Source organism: Coenobita brevimanus, chromosome 61, assembly GCF_032717465.1.
Source record: "Coenobita brevimanus isolate Jiangsu-jjx chromosome 61, ASM3271746v2, whole genome shotgun sequence".
Classification (NCBI taxonomy): Eukaryota; Metazoa; Arthropoda; class Malacostraca; order Decapoda; family Coenobitidae; genus Coenobita; species Coenobita brevimanus.
Window position 1 is genome coordinate 13517992 of NC_137014.1, and position 19143 is coordinate 13537134.

The 19143-nt window shown below is 42.5% G+C and overlaps 1 protein-coding gene across 1 annotated transcript in view; it reads left to right on the forward strand.

Moving 5' to 3' along the window:
* CCT1 (chaperonin containing TCP1 subunit 1) overlaps positions 1-19143 on the forward strand; it is a 168612-nt gene that overhangs the window by 143543 nt on the left and 5926 nt on the right. The window contains exons 10-11 of the mRNA XM_080275491.1: positions 7309-7501; positions 14437-14623. Coding sequence (XP_080131617.1) covers positions 7309-7501; positions 14437-14623 — 380 coding nt within the window. The remainder of the gene's footprint in view (positions 1-7308; positions 7502-14436; positions 14624-19143) is intronic.

Here is a 19143-nt window from a genome sequence, read left to right on the forward strand (position 1 = left end):
GTTGCTCATTTACCTGGCCGAGCATAGTTGACCCTTGCTCTCAGAGGTCATTTAGGTGCTTTTTACAGTAATACCTCAATAGATCTTTAGTGGAAATGTTTCTAGAGAAGGGAAAGAAGTTGTATGTGGCTTTCATGGATTTGGAGAAAGCATATGACAGGGTGGATAGACAAGGATTGTGGAAAGTGTTAAGAATATATGGAGTAGATGGGAAGTTGTTGAATGCTGTGAAGAGTATGTAAGATGGTGCGAAGGCTGCAGTGCATGTGGATGGTGAACTAAGTGAATTTTTCTCTTTGAAAGCTGGGTTGAAACAGGGATGTGTCATGTCTCCATGGTTGTTCAATCTGTACATGGATGGGGTAATAAAAGAGGTACAGGGTAGGGTAGTGGATGTTGGAGTGGCCCTGGTGAGAGAGGATAGTGTTTGGAAACTCCCTGTACTGTTGTTTGCAGATGATACTGTGTTGTTGAGTGAAGACGAAGGGGAGCTGCAAGGCTTGGTGGATGAGTTTGGGAGAGTGTATAAGAAAAGGAATCTAAAGGTGACTGTAGGGAAGAGTAAAGTGATGGTCTTTGAGAGAGGTTGAAGTCAGTGAATGTACAGCGAGGTTGGATGGTGAGGAATTGGAAAATGTGAGTACGTTTAAGTACTTGGGTAGTGTGATGAGTAAGGATGGAGGTTTGGAGGGTGAAGTGCTTGAAGGGGTACAGCAGGGAAGAAAGGTTGCTGGTTCTTTGAAAGCAGTGATAAGAAACAGGGAAGTGAGCATGGAAGTGAAAAAGTTACTACATGACAGTATTGTGATACCAACTCTAACGTACGGAAGTGAAGCTTGGACGTTGTTGGAAGGACACAAGTCAAGAGTGAGAGCAGTGGAAATGAGTTATCTAAGAGGAGCCTGTGGAGTCACATGGAGAGACAGGCTGACGAATGAGGATATAAAGGAGCGTTGTGGTGTGGATGTGGATGTGATAGGAAGCGTTATGAGGAACACACTGAGGTGGTTTGGCCATGTGGAGAGGATGGAGGGTGAAAGACTGACGAAGAGAGTGTATGTGAGTGAGGTGGAGGGGGGAAGAGGGAGGGGGAGGCCGAGGATGAGATGGAGGGATGGGGTGGAGAGGTATATGAGAGAGGGGGGTGTGAGTTGGGAGCAGGGCAGTGAAATGGCGGGGGACAGGGCGACTTGGAGGCGATTTGTTTGTGGCCACCCCAAACGGGATTGAGGCGTCTGGCAATAGATAGGTAGATAGACTTCGATATACGATACCCTTAGATGCAATACCCTGGCTTAATGATGGGAGTAGAAATACCACCATACCTCACCTAACGATGGCTAAACCCTGGTTTAACGATGGGTTTTTATTTTTATTTTTTTAACTGATTTTGATTATATTTTAGACTAAAATTGTGTGTTTAGGTTGATATATAAACTGTTTTTAAACTTTGAATAATGTGTTTTAGCCATAGGTGGAGTGAACATTGTCATTTTGGGGTACAGTTTACTAAGCTTGACTCTTTTCCAGACTTACATATAACGATTTTCAGATTTTATTTGTTGGTTTTAGTGAGTTATTTACAGGTGTTAGGCTTAGGTTAGCCTCCTTGACAGCTGTTAGGCCATTTAGATTGGCTTTAAACTTGTTTTTGGGCTCATTTGGGTGGTTTTTGGGCTTGGTTTGGGGGGAAGCCCAAGGCTGTTTTTTTTTTTCCAACTCTGGGCAAAGGCTTCAGGGCCTATATCTCGGGGGCAGTAGCCTATCCCAAGGCCCAGTAGTCCTCCTACACCTCTACATGTCACCACTTCGGCGCTAACACCCACCGTCCATATTGAATACATGCTAGGGCTGTCTCATACAGGACTGGTGTATTGGTATTAGCGGGGGTACTTTTATGACATGTCGGTGGGTCATCTGGTAGATCAGGAAAGTCTGCTTCTATGAAATTCAAATCCTTAAACTGTTCCCTGCCCCAGCCAGGATTCGAACCTGGGTCCATCAGGACTGCAGGCCGCCTCTCTACCGATTCAGCCACCACCTCCACAATACATGTTAAAAGTACTCCAATATACGATACCCCACCGAACGATGGGGTTTTACCTAACCAGTTACATCGTTAAACCGGGGTATGCCTGTACTTGTGTACTCATAGCCAAACGTGGGTAGAGATGGCAGCACAGCATTCATGTGGCGGTACCAGACCTCAGTTCCTGCCTTTCTCTCGCTAGTGTGGACGTGCTTGTAACCATGGCTGCTTCCATTGTTGTGTTTGTGGTGGTTCCCTACCTTCTTCAGGCCTTAACTTTTTTCTGTGGAAGTCTCGTGTGTGTGATGATGGACCTACCACCCTGAGAAGTGAAAGAGGATGGTTTTGACTCTGGAGAGGAAGTGTGAGATATTGAGCAGGGTTGACGCGGGCTGGACCACTTCATGCATTGTGCAGGAATGTGATCTGGCCTGTTCATCCTTGTTTGATATCAAGAAATCATAGACCAAGCTTGCTTAGTACAGACTAGACTACTGTACAGTGATGTCGCTCGGATAGGTAACAGGAAGGTGATGTCTCAGCCCCACCATGCAACCATCAACCAGTCGACTTTGGTTTGGTTCCGCCAAAAATGGGGTGCTGGTGTGCTTGTATGTGGGACTGAGCTGAAGGCAGCAGCCAAGAAGTCTGCATACCTACACAATATGCACAACTTCAAGGCATCTGAAGGTTGGCTTTTCCGGTTACTGGCCGTAAGACACATAGGAAGGCTTTGGACATGGCAGTGGAGGGTGTTTAGCTGTTTCGCCAGATCGAGGACGAGGGCCTTGCTCTTGGTCAGGTGTACAGTGCTGATGAAACTGGCCTCTTCTACTGCTTCTTCCTTAGCAACACCCTGGTGGAAGAGAGGGAAAATACTGTGCCTGGTCGAAAGTTATCGAAACAGCTTGTTTTGGTCTTGTGCTGTGTCAATGCCAACAAGATGCACTGCCTCAGGACCGTTATTGTTGGATGTAGAGAGGGAAAATACTGTGCCTGGTCGAAAGTTATCGAAACAGCTTGTTTTGGTCTTGTGCTGTGTCAATGCCAACAAGATGCACTGCCTCAGGACTGTTATTGTTGGATGTGCAAGTCAGCCACATTGTCTCCTTGGGTTGATGGATAGCCTGCCTGTTATGTGGTACCATTCTCTGAAGCCCTGGTGTACCTGTAAGGGCACATCCACACGTGTGCTCAGACAAGTGCTGGCAACATGTAAGCAACACAATAATGAACACGCTGCATACGTGTTGGGAACAGCAGCGATAAGATCATGTTGGTAACATTGTGATGAAGTCTCAGCTGCCTGGTGTGGACATACTTATCGCATCGCCTCTGCTGCCAGTGTTCGAAGTTGCACTGAAACATGTTTTCATACATCTGTCCAAATACTGCTGCAAACATGTTCCCGAACATGTTGCCAGCTGTGTTGTCAGCATGTGTTCGAGGGCACATGTGGACGCGCCCTAAAATCTTCAGATATTGATTCCACAGATACTTTATCAAGGAGGTTATCCGTTATCAAACGGAGGAACTTGGTATCCCTTGCTACCAGGTGAAGGCATTCCTGGTCCTCGACATTGCCCTTGCGCATCTGTCCGAGAAGGAATTGGTTGCTGATAATGGTTGTATCAGGTGCATGTTTTTGCTACCTAATACGACTGCTGTCATTCAACCAATGGACCAAGGTGTTATCATGGCAGCAAAGAGACTATACTGTTGTAGGTTCCTGGGCGAGGTGGTGGTGGTGATGGAGGACAAGCAAGGGGTCGACACGCATGGGGACTGGACCTTGGAAGATCTTTGCCGTTACATCAAGTCTGTGATGCTCAACTGGGAGAATGCTTGGAAGGGAGTCTCTGTCAGAACCTTCGAATGTACAGTAGTTGGTCTCGTCTCTTTCAGGAATACAAGGCTGTGCACGACTTTGAGGGATTTGACGTGGACGATTTCCACCTTCATTTACGTACGGCAGGCGAGGACGTCGACGTTGACAATGTGAGTGGTTGGACAATGATGGTGGCAATCCAGGTTATCATACATCAGGGCTCTTGCAAACTGCTGATGGTTGCGAGCCATTTGGCTCCTAAGGTTTCAGATATACAAGCCAAATAAATTTTTATTAGCCAAACTGACTACGAGCCGAAATATTTTACGAGCAATAAATATATTTATTTATTGTTTCCTGTAAGTCAAGAAACCATTTACAATGCTGGGTGGTAACCATATAACCAAACCATACGTGCCCCCTACGTGTCAGCTAGTGGGTTGGTGGAGGGTTAGTGCCGCACCCCGTAAAACAAATAACTCAAAGTCAAATGGCCACCCCTTCCGGGATTGTGGCGTCTGGCAATACATACATACATAGATGTTTAAAACCATATAATGAGGTTTTAAACATTCACATTGGCGACAGGAAAAGACTTAATAATCAATCACAACGTCCTTTTTTGTTCATTTAAGTGAGATTTACTCATTTTGAAGTTTATTGGGTTTTGAAGTGGATGTATATTCTCCTCGCCAAAAGACGACTTGCACGTAAAATTTGTTCACCGAAGGGAAACAATACTAACATTTGCGAGCTGTAGCTCGCCAGACAAGAGCCCTGTACATTGTCTGATGAGGTGATCGCTTTTGCTGTTTCTGCGTGACTGACAGAGGACGGCAACAAGGACGAGGACAAGGACCCTGACTCTGAGCTTTCCACCACTCAATTACTCCCTCATCTTGGTGCGCTACATGCAGGCATTGAGCAAGTGCTCGAATATGCCAAGTACCCTTATTGCTACAGGGAGTAGGTGCCACTCAAGCTGGCAATGGATTTGCGGGCAGTCAGGGATGCTGTCATCCTCCTTCAGAATCGTTGCACATATCGTAAGACCAAGATCAACTCCTTCTTCAAGCCTGCCATCCCCACATGTGCGAGCCCTTTCTCCCCACCACCACCACCTTGTCCCCAGTCTTCACTCTCAGACTCGCAGCCGAGCACATCAACAGCCATTGAGTTGCCATTAGACGTGAGCTTGCGGCTGTCTTCAGAATCTCCTAAGGTGGTTTGGTGTCCATTGCCTCACCACATGTCCCCACGCATCATCCAGCTCCGGCAAATGGAGGAGGAGATGTTTGACATTAGTTAAACACCAGCTGGGGGGCTACCTGGTTGCGACTGTTGTCCGTCGGTCACTGGGTGGTAATTGCTGTAATCAGGTGTGAATTTTTTTGGATTTTTGTTGTTTATGCAATATTCTTTTAGTCTCCAGCATTATACTGTATTGGATATTCCCATGTGTGTTTTGATGTTAAATACGGTACTGTACAGTACCTGAAAGACCGAAGAACACTGCCACAATTAGTTGGGGGACTGTACATATAGGTTTGGTATGGGTAGGGTATTGATAGGTAGGATATTGCTCTGTATCCGGATTCAGTCCGTTTCCGGATACACCGTTGGCCCTAATGCATTGGATAATCAAGGGATTACTGGACTGGAACTTGTGACCTTGAAATCGTGTCTGGCAAGCATGATGGCCCCTAGTAGAGTGTGTGGTGCTGCTGAAGGGTGTCAAAGGCAAGTTTTTTTTTTTTAGGCTCCCTCCCCATGCCCATTGAGCCCTTTGTATATGGTAAGTCATTAAATGATGGGTTTTCACTTGAAGTAACCCCATCATATAGTCAGTTGTGACTGCACATTGTGTGCTGTGGAGTTTTATTTGAAGGAGCAGTGACTGAAAAGAATAATAGACAAAGAGCAATGCAGAATTATTACGGTATGATAATGGCAGTGCAAAGCATTTCTATAGATGGTCATCTATTAGCCTATGCAAAGAAATAGAATCTTTAATAAATAAGAGGAAAGAAACTTAAAAAAACATTTTTTTTTTTTTTTTTTTTTCATGAACTGATATTTTTGCTGATGACCATAGATGTGAGCCCTAGCATCCCTTTTCAACCACAACAGTATCATGATATTGTTTTAGTACAGTCCATAACCTTTTGATACGGTATACATTTTTCATTTAAATGAGAACAACATGAGTTTGTTCTTGTAGAAATCTTGAAAATATATACTCACTGCATTTAAACTGATAATCCTTCAGCACCCATTCTTCACAGGGTATACTTCCGTGTCCCAGGCTCGCTGTCCACCAAATTTTTAGCTCATCCCACCCATTCCTGTAATCCACATGCTTATTTAATTCATGGACTATGGCAGGGAGGTTATAGAATTGGTTCAGTGGTGCAGCAGTATGGTCAGTTTGGCAACCATTGCATTTTGATTTCAGACATACATTATAATTCTGGCATTGGTATGAAGCTTCTGCCATGAAATATTTTTACGCAGCTCACCATAATTACAGAGTTGCTGTGGTTGGATTTTTTTCCAGTTGACAGGAAACTGACAACGACGCGAACAGGACTTAGTTTTGCCAAAACCCAAGTGAGTTGCCATTTAGTCCAGTATGGCAAAGTTGAGTATGACACACAACTTTCAGCAATTTATTTAATCTTTCTCTCACCTTCCATAGCCACTCTCGGCCATGCATTGAATTTTAGCATCAAGAATGGGTTTTTGTAGATTATGACTTTCTAGGGTGCTAATGCCATGATAAATGGATAAGGAAGTGCATGAATTTCAGTCATAGTAGGTAATCCTATTTTGTTGCTGGCCTAAATCTTGGAGGTAGGGTTAAGAGTTATGAGATGGCCTAATAAACCCATAAAAATTGTGTGGGGCTGCTCTGTCAAGAATATTTGTAATGCTTTGCTAAAAATCCAGCTCATATGAGGTAAACCACAGCCCCCTCGATATAGCTTATATGAGGTAGACTGTATGTCACAGGTTAAACCCCCCTTTGATAGATATATGGTCCAACGAAAGTCATGCAGTTGATGAAAATGCACGTTAATACGTTTATTAGATTTTACTTGTAATTACAGTATTATCTTTGAAATATGTTATGTAGAATAATACATAACAACAAACCTTTTAGAATTTTCTCTTTCCCAGTCTTACTTTAAGCTGTGTTAAGTAGATGCCATTTTGATTTATGGAACTACTGTAACTGCTCATATGCAATTGTGTGCAATCTTTAGTATGTTCAAGAAGGGGTATAAAGAAACATTTTAGAACAGGTTTCATTTGTTTTAGATTTTTTCAGTTCCTTTTTACTATATATGGTTTCTTTCCATTCCTTTTCCTCCAAATACTGTACTGTACTAATAATGCCACTGATCCCATTGTATACCTGTACTGACAACTCTGTACATCTCCTTTCCAGTCCCAGTTCTCGGTCAGCCAGTTCCTTGATCCTCCGTGGTCCTAATGACTTTTACTGTGATGAGATGGAGCGCTCGGTGCATGATGCCTTATGTGTGGTCAAGAGGGTCCTAGAGAGCACCTCCATAGTTTGTGGAGGTGGTGCTGTGGAAGCAGCGCTGTCAGTCTACCTCGAGAGCTTTGCCACTAGTCTGGTTAGTACATTCTCCAGAACTTTGCTGCTAGTCTGGTTAGGACATCATGGAAGAAGCCATCACTGTGTTGTTTTTGGTTTGCTTTAATCATATTAGGTCTGATAACAGTGGCTATATTAATTATTATCTTGGAACTTGCAAGGCACAGGATGTAAAAAGGGCTTTAGAGACAGCAGTAATTTATGTCAACAACTGTGTTCGGAAATGTACTTTTGCATTTCAGTAACATGACCACCAATCTGATATAAATGCAAGAAAATATAAGGCAGTTATAGAGTCAGCTTCCTGGCTGGAGGTGGGGATGCCAGAGCTGGTATCAGACCAAGGTATTGAATCAGGAGACTGTTACAGTAGGCCTACTATATAATCTTAAACATACTTTAAAATATTACAAATACATATTAACACTCACCAAAAGACTTCTCTTCATAACCTTCGTACAATGATGACGATTGCTGTATGGCGATGATGATTGCTGTATAGATGATGATGATTGCTGTATGATGACGACAATGATTGTAGTGCAGTTCCTACAGCGCCAATATGGTGAGGCGACAAGATGTGTTGCGGCACTGTAGGTAAGCTGTGAGTCTAGTCTGACTCTTCTGACAGGACGCCAGGTAGCACCTTACGCGTTCTCTTTGGCCTAGAAGGATTGCTTTTATCCTTTACTTGTTTCTTGGGAGCCATTTTTCACTTACACAGTGAAGTACAGTAAAGTTGTAAACACGAGAAGGGCGATGACGACGTACGTAACAAAGTGATAGGTGTTTAAAATAAGACTGGCGGAGTGGCAGGAATGCCCGTGGATGCGGGTGTGCTAACTGTAGCTACAAATGAAGTGTGAGTTGTGCGCCAATTTCAAAGTAAGTTACAGTGTATAGTACAGTACAGCAAGCTCGCCACTAACCCGTGGGTTTCATTCCTAACGTTGCGCGTTCGACGCGAAACCGCATATGTTTTAACTACTCCTTATTTTGTTCCCTAGACCTCCTAAGTGTGGTATTATGCAGTTAACTGCCATTGGTAATCAATATGAAGCACGTTAAGTGGTTAGAAGGTTTATGTAATGTTATACCTTACAAATGCAGTACTGCACTGCAAAACTTCAACATACAAATATGTAAACACAAGGCAACATGCTGATGCCGATTGGTTTCGGGACAATTCGCCGTCAAGTCAGTTCGCCTTCACAACAATAACAAGACAATTCGCTGTCATTAATGAAGACAGCTATGGGTGACGCTAGGATATAATTCAAAGGCAACTACAGTGAGGAAGAAACAAGTTAATTATTGACTAAAGGTGCAACTAATAAATACGAGGGAAAGTCAAAAATTTTCTGCACTTTCGCCATAAGTTCCTTTAGGCTGGCTGCACAGCCTTCAGCGCTCGTGTGCTAAAAGTTGGTACTCTTGTGGTTACGTAACCGAGGTTTGATGTTAATCGCTCCATTTTTGTCTTTTGTGTTACAGAGTAAACATGGCCAATCCATTGGCAATGTGCACCAAGGTAGAACAGAGATCAATGATTCGATTCCTCTGGTCTGAAGGTGTGTCAGTGCAGTACGGGGACAGCGCTGTACCGCGTAGAAGTGTGTATGAATGGATCGAGAAGTTAAAAAGTGGCCGGACAAGCGTGAAGCAAGTAGAGGGAGCAGGACGCCCATCAACCGCCACCACTGACGTGAAGATTCAACAAGTGCGAGAGATGATTCTGGCTAACCGACGAGTGACCATCGATGAGGTGGCATGTTCTCTGCACATTAGTCGTGGTTCTTCATACAAAATCATCCACAACAAGCTTCGCTTCCATAAAGTCTGTGCACGATGGGTGCCAAGAGAGCTTACCAAAGTGCATAAGTGCAGTCATGTGGAGGTGTGTCAACACTTACTTGACCGGCACAATGATGAAGGCGAAGCTTTTTTGGAGAGAACAGTCACAGGAGATGGGACCTGGGTCCATCACTTTGAGCCAGAATCCAAAAGGCAGAGTATGGAGTGGAAACACCCAGAATTGCCAACGACGAAGAAACTCAAGACAACCTTCCGCAGGAAATGTGATGCTAACCGTTTTGGGGGACTTAAAAGGGGAACATTACCTGGAAGGGTGGTCTACAGGCACCAGTGTAGGCTACAGCAAAATGCTGGCCAGCAAACTGAAACCAGCAATTCGCACCAAACCGCGAGGCCTATTACCAAAGCAAGTGTTGTTGTTGCAGGACAATGCATGCCCACATAATGGCCGCCCACACCATTAAAACCATCGAAAAATTGGGTTTCAAGGTGCTGGAACACCCTGCATACAGTCCAGATCTCGCCCCATCCGACTATCACCTCTTTGGACAGCTTAAAGATGCTGTACGAGGTCGTTGATTTGCTATGAGCAAAGAAGTGCAGGAAGTGGTGCATAAATGGCTGCGCAACCAGCCGAAAACATTCTTCTCTGATGGAATAAGCAAGTTTGTGGACCACAAGAAGAAGTGCATCAAAAAGCACAGAGACTATGTAGAAAAATGATGTAATTGTTCAACCCCTGCTTTTGTTTTAATAAATTACAGAAACGAGTGCGGATAATTTTTGACTTTCCCTCGTAATATCCAAAGCTTATGCTATTGAACATTGACTTTGATGGACCCCCCTGAAATATAATAAAAGTATTGATTAATAAATAAGTATATTTGTAAAAGTATTGATTAATTAATAATAAGTATATTTATAGAATGACCGAGAATCGTCCAGGGTACGAATTGTTCTGACGGGGAATTGTCTGACGACAAATTGATGACGCCGATCATGGGTAATCGTATAAATCAGGTTAACTGGCTACAAGGCTTTATTAATGCTTTAACTTTATTTAAATGTTTTGACTTACAAGTTCATACCAGAACAGTAAATATTTAACTTACAAGTACAGTACTGTGGAAAAGCAGTACAGCAAATTTTAATGAACGAATAAACAAGGCAATATTCCAACAGCTATCGGATAAACTAGTTATAAGATTTTATTTCTTGCATTAACGTTATTTAATAGTACTTTAAATTGCACATAAACTCACCAGAACAGTAATGTAAATATTTAACTTACAAACAGAGTACAGTACTGTGGAAATGCAGTAGAGCAAATCACATGATCACGTGATCAAAACAAACCGTGCATGCTGCACTGATGTTCAAGGATTTGGCCTTTCAAAGTCTATCTATCTATCTATCTATTGCCAGACTCTCGCATAAATTTATAGTTTTCGTAATGGTTCTATAATCTTATGTTGTCTTATATGTATCCCAGCATTTACCACGTATAATTGCGAGCGCGTTTGGTGAGAACGCATTCAGGGTGAGCTTACTGTATTAAAATTAGTTTGGTCTGCGGATGCAAATTCCTCGGATAAGAAGGGTCTTCTGTACACTGATAAACATGTTTTTTATTTACCCGGTACCTTATTGTAGTGAACATAGCTGAAGTACTCAGACAGTCAGGACTGCTTCTGGCTTTATCGGACTTCTTTTGATGTATAAGAATTTAGTCCAGTAGCTCCTCGATTCCAATCAGGGGTGCACCGAGGGGGGGGGCCCACCGGCCCCAGGCCCCCCCCTTAGCTCTCTGGGTCCTTTAGAAATTTATATACTGTATATTTATTTTGATAAAAGGAATACATGAGAAATTGGCAAGTACTGTACAAATAAAGAAGAACTCATGAGCCAGCAGCTCTGGCTAAACCTGCATGTGACCTCCCCATAATTATCGGATTACCTGACCTCACCTCACTACGACCCCTTCCCCTTAGAAAATTTCTGTGTGCGCCCCTAATTCCGATAAAAGCGAATTCCAGTCCATTGAAGTCCGTTATATCAAGGTTTTACTGTACGTACAAATAAAGAATAGCACACGAGCCAGCAGCTCCCTGACTCTAAACCTGCATGTAACCTCCCCATAATTATCAAATTACCTGACCTCACCTCACTATGGTTCCCCCCCCCGGGAAAATTTCTGTGTGCGCCCCTGATTCTGATAAAAGCGAATTCCTGTCTATTGAAGTCCGTTATATCAAAGTTTTACTGTATCTCAGACTTTCAGTGAAATATGGGTAGCTGGCCACACGGTACAGTAAACAAATGAGAAGCATGAACCATGGTAGCACAAGTTTATTATTCTATAGCATGATTTGAAAAACTGTTCAAATATAAACACAATCACAGACATGGGTAACTGCATGCATCCTGAGGCACATTCATTAGTGGAGGTGTATTATTGGATCAAGGTTCCGTGCCAGTTGAAGGTCAGTTTCATTCTTCACCTTTGTTAAACCACTTGCACTGCCATTCCACTTCCTATATATGTGGCTGCGCACGTGACCTTGATAGCGTGAAGCATTGGCAAACAACCTTTGGTGTAAGGGAGGGCAAATGACTACCCAGACTGTGTATCCAAATTCTCTAAAATATGAAATTTAAAGGTTACTCAAAAAGGTGATTATAACTATGATTTTATGTCAGTACAAACACCATGAACACCATGAAGCCACTGTTCATATAAAGTACAGTGCGGTATTTAGAAAAACGAACTAAGTTAAAAGTTGCCACAAGTGGTGCTAAAACATTGTACAAATCAGTGAAAAAAATGAGGAACAGCAGTTTATTTAAGGTGGAGAAACTTGTTCATAGAAAGAAAACAGAAACAGTGTGCTAGTCAACAACCACTTCCTAAGAAAGTGTACACCATGAAAAAGTGGCTGTGAAACTTGTAGCAAATCATCCTCCATTCAGTAGCTAGGAAGGGAGCATTTCATTCCTTCATAAAATGGCGGATGTTGCACAGTGGTTCATACATCTTAATTAATTTGAATGTGGTGTCTGTCTGATTTTCAAGGGCCCAAGAGTCTTCTCAACTAACCTAGTAACTTTTTTTTTTTTTTTTTTTTTTAAATTCTTGATTTGAAAAAATATTGAGGCAGAAAAACTGTACCATGTGTCTGCTCCATTTACACAGATACAGTCAGCTGATTGTAGACCAGCATTGCATTCATTCACTGCTGAGATGTGTTTATTCTACTGGAAATAAAGGGTTAAAAAAAAAAAAATTTAATGGTTTTGTGTCTGGCTTTTGCTGAATGTGAAATACTACTGCTGTATATAGAAAGTGGTAGAATATAAGATTTTTTGTGGTTATGGAACATAATGTGCATTTTTGCATGGATATGATGACCAGTATTATTAGCAAGCATTTTGGGTAGCACAGCTCGTGGACAGTACATATCCCTTGTGCTAACTACATAGCACTAAACAAGGGTTCACTGTATGCAGAAATGAGTATAATTTGTAGTGCCATAATATATAGAGCTATTAGCAGTGTAGTAAATGCTAATATAAAACAAACCCACTGTAGATACTTCATCGTTATATGACACTAATGTAGTGTGACTCATAGCTTCAAATAAACATACAGTAGAGCCTTCATTTTAGAAGGGCATTTTACAAAGCATTATCAGCCTCTGTCCCAACTTGTAGAGCATGGCAGAATACCTAAATGGCATTTAAAGTGAATTACCCATCTGATGAATGTTGGGAATGACTTTGAGGGCTGTGATGCCTAACCTCAGCCTTTAGCAGGTTAGAGGTGAGTTAAAAGTCCACTCCTTGCGCACTTACCTTTATGCAATGTTCATGGTCCTTCATTATGCCCTACACATAAGGATGATCAGTATTTTTTGCATATATTTGTTGGGGGTGCATTTTCAAGGGGGCCAAAAGGGGTACTTAGGGATAGATTTAGAATGCTGTTAGAAACAGCCAAAAACCAGCGGATCTTATGGAATAATTGTTTGATGAATTTTGCAGTAAGTTTATGATACATTGACTGGACAAAACAGGAGTCAGATGTATATACAGGGCATGACAAGTTGTTTAGAACCCATCACTCTTCATAGTGGAAACATTTGATGGGAGTTAGCATGCCAAAAGCACCCTGGTAGATTCAGAGTACAGTTAACTGAAATTATAGAGTTTTTAGATTTTAGGAAAATACTGTTATTATCAGGGGCGTACCTAGAGATTTGGGGTCCAGGGGGCTAGGTTCTTTGCGAGGCCCCCCCCTCCAACATCTAAATATAGGGGGCCCCCCAAAAGCTAGGGCCTGCCATAGGTATACTATATGAGAACTGTGGGCAGGCTTTATAGTGTAACAGTTTAACATTCGTAATCCTTGCCATAACTGGTTTTTAATTACCAAAGTACATTTTTGGGTGTGTTTTACAGTGTTATTAATGAAACTGGTAAAAAAATTTTATGCCAGTGTTACGATATAGCAACCCACCTAACCTCACTCTACCCAGCCTAACCTAATCTAAGGTAAACTTAACTCATCAGCACCAAAAACAATTATCAGATTCATTAAAGCATTAATAATATTGTAAAACACATCAGGATAATGTATTTTGGTCATTAAAAACCAGTTATGGCAACATTAAATATTGTCCTGTAATATGTTATATATATTTATATACACTATTGCAATAGAAAATATTTCCAATAATTTATACTCACAATTAGTCGTAGACAGTATTGTTGTTTGTTATAAAAGCCAAGTTTCAAGAGCCAGCGGCGTTGCACCTACCGGTTTCAATGTCAGGTGATGACTGAGACTTGTCTCAAATGTATCGAAAGGTTTAGGCCTTCCGATTGGCTACAAGTTGCCAGATATCTCATTCTCTTAACTCATCTAATATCTCAGTCGGGATTGTCGGGATGATAAATATATATATTTTTAAATATTAATAAAAAGCTTATAAATTTTTAAGGCTTTTGGGGGCCCGAGGGGCACTTTCAAACAGCCCCCCCCCCCCCCCCCCAGGTACACCACTGGTTATTATTCAGTAAGTGATTAGTCATTGTAGATTCTGTACTGTCATTAAAATATCTCTTTCTTTGCCACTGCAGAGCTCCCGTGAACAGTTGGCCATTGGTGCCTTTGCTCAGTCACTGCTGGTGATTCCCAACACACTAGCAGTAAATGCAGCAAAGGATGCCACAGATCTGGTGCCCAAGCTTCGTGCATACCATCACTCCTCCCAAGTTAAAACTGAGCATTCTCAGCTCAAGAACTATGGACTGGACCTGATTGAGGGTGAGTGCTTGGATGACTGGCATATTCGTTTTTGCCACAGTTTGCTGTGTTGTTGTGCTTTATCAGAGAAAGTCTTGGAAAGCAAGGTTGACAGGGATGCATGAATAGGAGAATTGTTTGCCCTTTGGAAAGCACGAGGAGGAGTAACTAAAAGATTAGGGAAAGCATTGAGGGATGCAGTAGCTTCCAAGATTTTTATTAGAGTAATAATTCACAAAAATTGCAGTGCAGACAGAATTATGTTAAGGTAAATTTAGCTAAATTAAAATGTAGCATGAACTACATCCGTTTCAAAGAGAAATTGATGGTTTGTTTGTTCATGTGAGAGGGTTCCAACATGCATCAGCCCTGGTCACCTAGTGGTGGCTCTCCATGTTGCTTATTCTCAAGCAGCCTCTCTTCAATGTGTTACCCCTGAGGTCACACTGTGACCTCAGTCCAGGTCATCTTCAGTCGCCTCTTGCAGCCCTACCCTTAACGTTTATGCCTCATACCTGACACACCCAGGTGTCATCCACCACCCTGTCCATAGTCCCAGACCGTCTCAGTATACCGCTTCTCATCACAACAGTAATATATTGCAGTCCTGTCCTTCCTCTCAGCTCATCACTTGCAGTCCTAATCCTCTAGATCCATCATTCAGGAAGGCACTACACATCCATATAGTCATAATCATTATCATCTTTCTGTGTTTGAGCTTATGAATACCCCATATCTCTGATACCATTACATCTCTTATGCACCCACCTATCACAACCATTTCATCATCATCATCTAATCCTGTGTTGCCTCTTGAGGAGCGTAGAAGTCTGGGACTAGGCATGTTGGTCCTCACATTTAAGATGAGAGTGGCCAGCCTCACTCATCCCTGAGTGGCATTAAGTGAGCAATAAACCCTAGCCATCCCTTGGATATAAACTGGCACAGGCTTAGTCCGATTAGGGTGCCTTAATTACTCACTAAATCACCAGGCACCACAATTTAGTTATATGGTTACCACCCAACATAGTAAATGGTTTCCTGGTGTACAGGAATCCATTTGGCTTGTCACTGAGTGTAGAGTCACCCATAAGCAGAAGGAAGAGAAATGAATGAAGGAAAAAAAGTCAGAGGAGGGAATGTAGAGTCACCCATAGGTATAAGGAAGTGGAAAGAATGAAGGAAAGAAAGACAGAAGAGGACAGGAGGAAAGAAGGAAGGCAGAAAGGAAAGAGCAGTCACCCGAGAGCAGCACTACATTGAGTGAGTGGATGGTGAGTGCCCCCATCTACCACTACAAACATTTCACAAGATGGAATTGGTTTCCACATCCTAGTGGCAAACTGCACGTGGCCACACAATCTGTGCTTTGACTATATCACCACCAGCCCTGGATGTCATTACATTTTTGTCCACATTTCCACTCATATTCTTCCTTCTGCCTACGGGTGACTTGGCACTACCTCTTCTGTCTTTCTTTCCTCTTCCTTTTGTGTATGGGTGACTTACACTGAGTAACAAGCTAAATGGTTTCCTGTACACCAGGGTGGTAACCATACAACCAAATTATGGCACCTGGTGGTTTGGTGGGTAATTAAGGCTCTCCATTCAGATTGAGCCTGTGTAGGTTTATATCCAAGGGATGGTTGGGGTTTATTGCTTACATAATGTCACTCGGGATGAGTGAGGCTAGTCATTCTCATCTTAAATTTCAGGACCAACTTGCCTAGCCATGGGCTCCTACTCTCCTCATGAGGCAACATAAGATTGGATGATGGATGGATGGATCCACTCAAATTCTTGTACCCCATTCCATCTCTCCATTTCTTAAATTTTTCCTCTACCGCTCTCCCTTTCTCCACAATCAATACCAAATCGTCAGCATACCACACCTATTATGGAAGTCTAGTTCTGGTCATGTGATAGAGCTTCAAGTATCACAGTTAATAAGAAGGGTCATAAAACCAACCTCAGATGCACACTTAACATTCACAGAAAACTCATCACCCACACCTCTCTTCACCCTCACCTGGATGTGAGCACCTTGTACATTGCCATAACCACTCAACCAACCATTCCTCGATCTCAAGATTTCTCATTGCCTGCTTCATCACCTCCCAAGGAACTCTGTCAAAGGCCTTCTCCTGCTTCTTAAACTATAGCATATATTTATCATACTTTCTACAGAATGGTAAGTTTTAGATTCTCTTGTTAGGGTTTTTTAATCCTTCCTTGGCCGAAGGCCCAGAATTTTCCGTGCACGCCAGGCCGACATCGGGGTCATTTTTTGAAGTTTCAAAAATTGATTTTTTTTTCTTACCATATTGAAGAGAAAGTTCAGATGCACCTAACAGTACAAATCCTAGCTTCCTGGACGCATTTTATGGCTTGCAATGGAGCACGGAAGTTGCAGAAATATCGGCAACCGATATCGCCGCCCAGGGGTGCTGCAGCAACGCAACTGGGCAGGTGTTGTTAATTTTTTTTTTTTTTTTTTTTCACCTCCAGAAACAATACGAATGGTGCTGAAATGTTGTGCATATATGAGATATGATGATATCGAATGATTTCAGTATACAGTATAATCTGTTAGGAATGGCTGGAAAAAAAATTATGAATATTTTTTCACCTTTTTGATATAAAATATGTTTATGGTAGTTTCGAGTTATTTTTTTGTGTTATCGTTGTGAATAGTGGATGTTGGAATGGCCCTGGTGAGAGAGGATAGTGTTTGGAAACTCCCTGTACTGTTGTTTGCAGATGATACTGTGTTGTTGAGTGAAGACGAAGGGAAGCTGCAAGGCTTGGTGGATGAGTTTGAGAGAGTGTGTAAGAAACGGAATCTAAAGGTGAATGTAGGGAAGAGTAAAGTGATGGTCTTTGAGAGAGGTGAAGTCAGTGAATGTACAGCGAGGTTGGATGGTGAGGAATTGGAAAATGTGAGTACGTTTAAGTACTGTACTTGGGTAGTGTGATGAGTAAGGATGGAGGTTTGGAGGGTGAAGTGCTTGAAAGTGTACAGCAGGGAAGAAAGGTTGCTGGTTCTTTGAAAGCAGTGATAAGAAACAGGGAAGTGAGCATGGAAGTGAAAAAGTTACTACATGACAGTATTGTGATACCAACTCTAACGTACGGCAGTGAAGCTTGGACGTTGTTGGAAGGACACAAGTCAAGAGTGAGAGCAGTGGAAATGAGTTATTTAAGTGGAGCATGTGGAGTCACATGGAGAGACAGGCTGACGAATGAGGATATAAAGGAGCGTTGTGGTGTTGATGTGGATGTGATAGGAAGCATTATGAGGAACACACTGAGGTGGTTTGGCCATGTGGAGAGGATGGAGGGTGAAAGACTGACGAAGAGAGTGTATGTGAGTGAGGTGGAGGGGGGAAGAGGGAGGGGGAGGCTGAGGATGAGATGGAGGGATGGGGTGGAGAGGTATATGAGAGAGGGGGGTGTGAGTTGAGAGCAGGGCAGTGAAATGGCGGGGGACAGGGCAACTTGGAGGCGATTTGTTTGTGGCCACTCCAAATGGGATTGAGGCGTCTGGCAATAGATAGATAGATAGTTGTGCCCGTGATTGGAAAAGGAAGCAAAAGAGTTGAATTTTCGGTCCTAAATGAGAAAACTGCACATCCTCCAAGGTTAGACTCAACCACAGGAGAATAAAGTGGAGGGTCAGATCCGATTAGCAATACGGAAGTTGAGTCACAACTTCGAGCTCCCACACCACGAGCATGGCTACAAATAGAATCGTAATGCAGTTTCAGAAGTCTGATTATTATGAATACTGATACAATGCAGAAATAAATAAGTTTACAGACAGGGGAAAACGTATTTTTTCCGTAATAACATGTTCATCTTTCTCTTATCATTTTACATTCATCTTTATCATTTTACCTTGTTATTTTCGCAATATATGTTGCTGTCTCGTAAACAGGGTGGTTGAAGGTGTTTTGCAAGGGAGGAAAAAGATTGTATTTTCTGTCTGAGTCGAGATAATGGGTGTAACTATGTGTTTTTGGGTATGGCCACGAGCGAAAAAATCGTACACCCTCTCGTTATGACAGCAGGTGGTGAACTGACAGATGATATGTGAGAGGGTGGAGTCAAGGTCTGTCTCGTGTCCCAGATTTTCGTTCACTTCCCGAAGGTTTTCACAGTTTTCTACAAGTTGCACTATATCTAATGATCCAAACCATGACAGCAAACCTGAGCAAATAGGTAAAGATACCAAGACATAAATGTATTTATCATTTATTATCATGTCTTTTTTGTACAGTGCTCGTCAGAAGTATGGGGCGCCCTGCGTCCCTCCTGAGAAACAAACCTTTCAACATTGAAAAAACATATAAATAATGCATTTTATTTACCTTTAGTGCTTCGTAGGGTAGCCTTTACGTTTCTTCACGGACCTGAGACGTCTTGGAAGTGAAAGGGCGAGGCTCCTGAGGTGCTGGAGGGGTATTTTGTCCCAGGAGTCACGAATGGCGGCTTCCAGCTTAGGCAGAGAGCTCACGTCCTTCCCTTGGAGACTCTTCTTT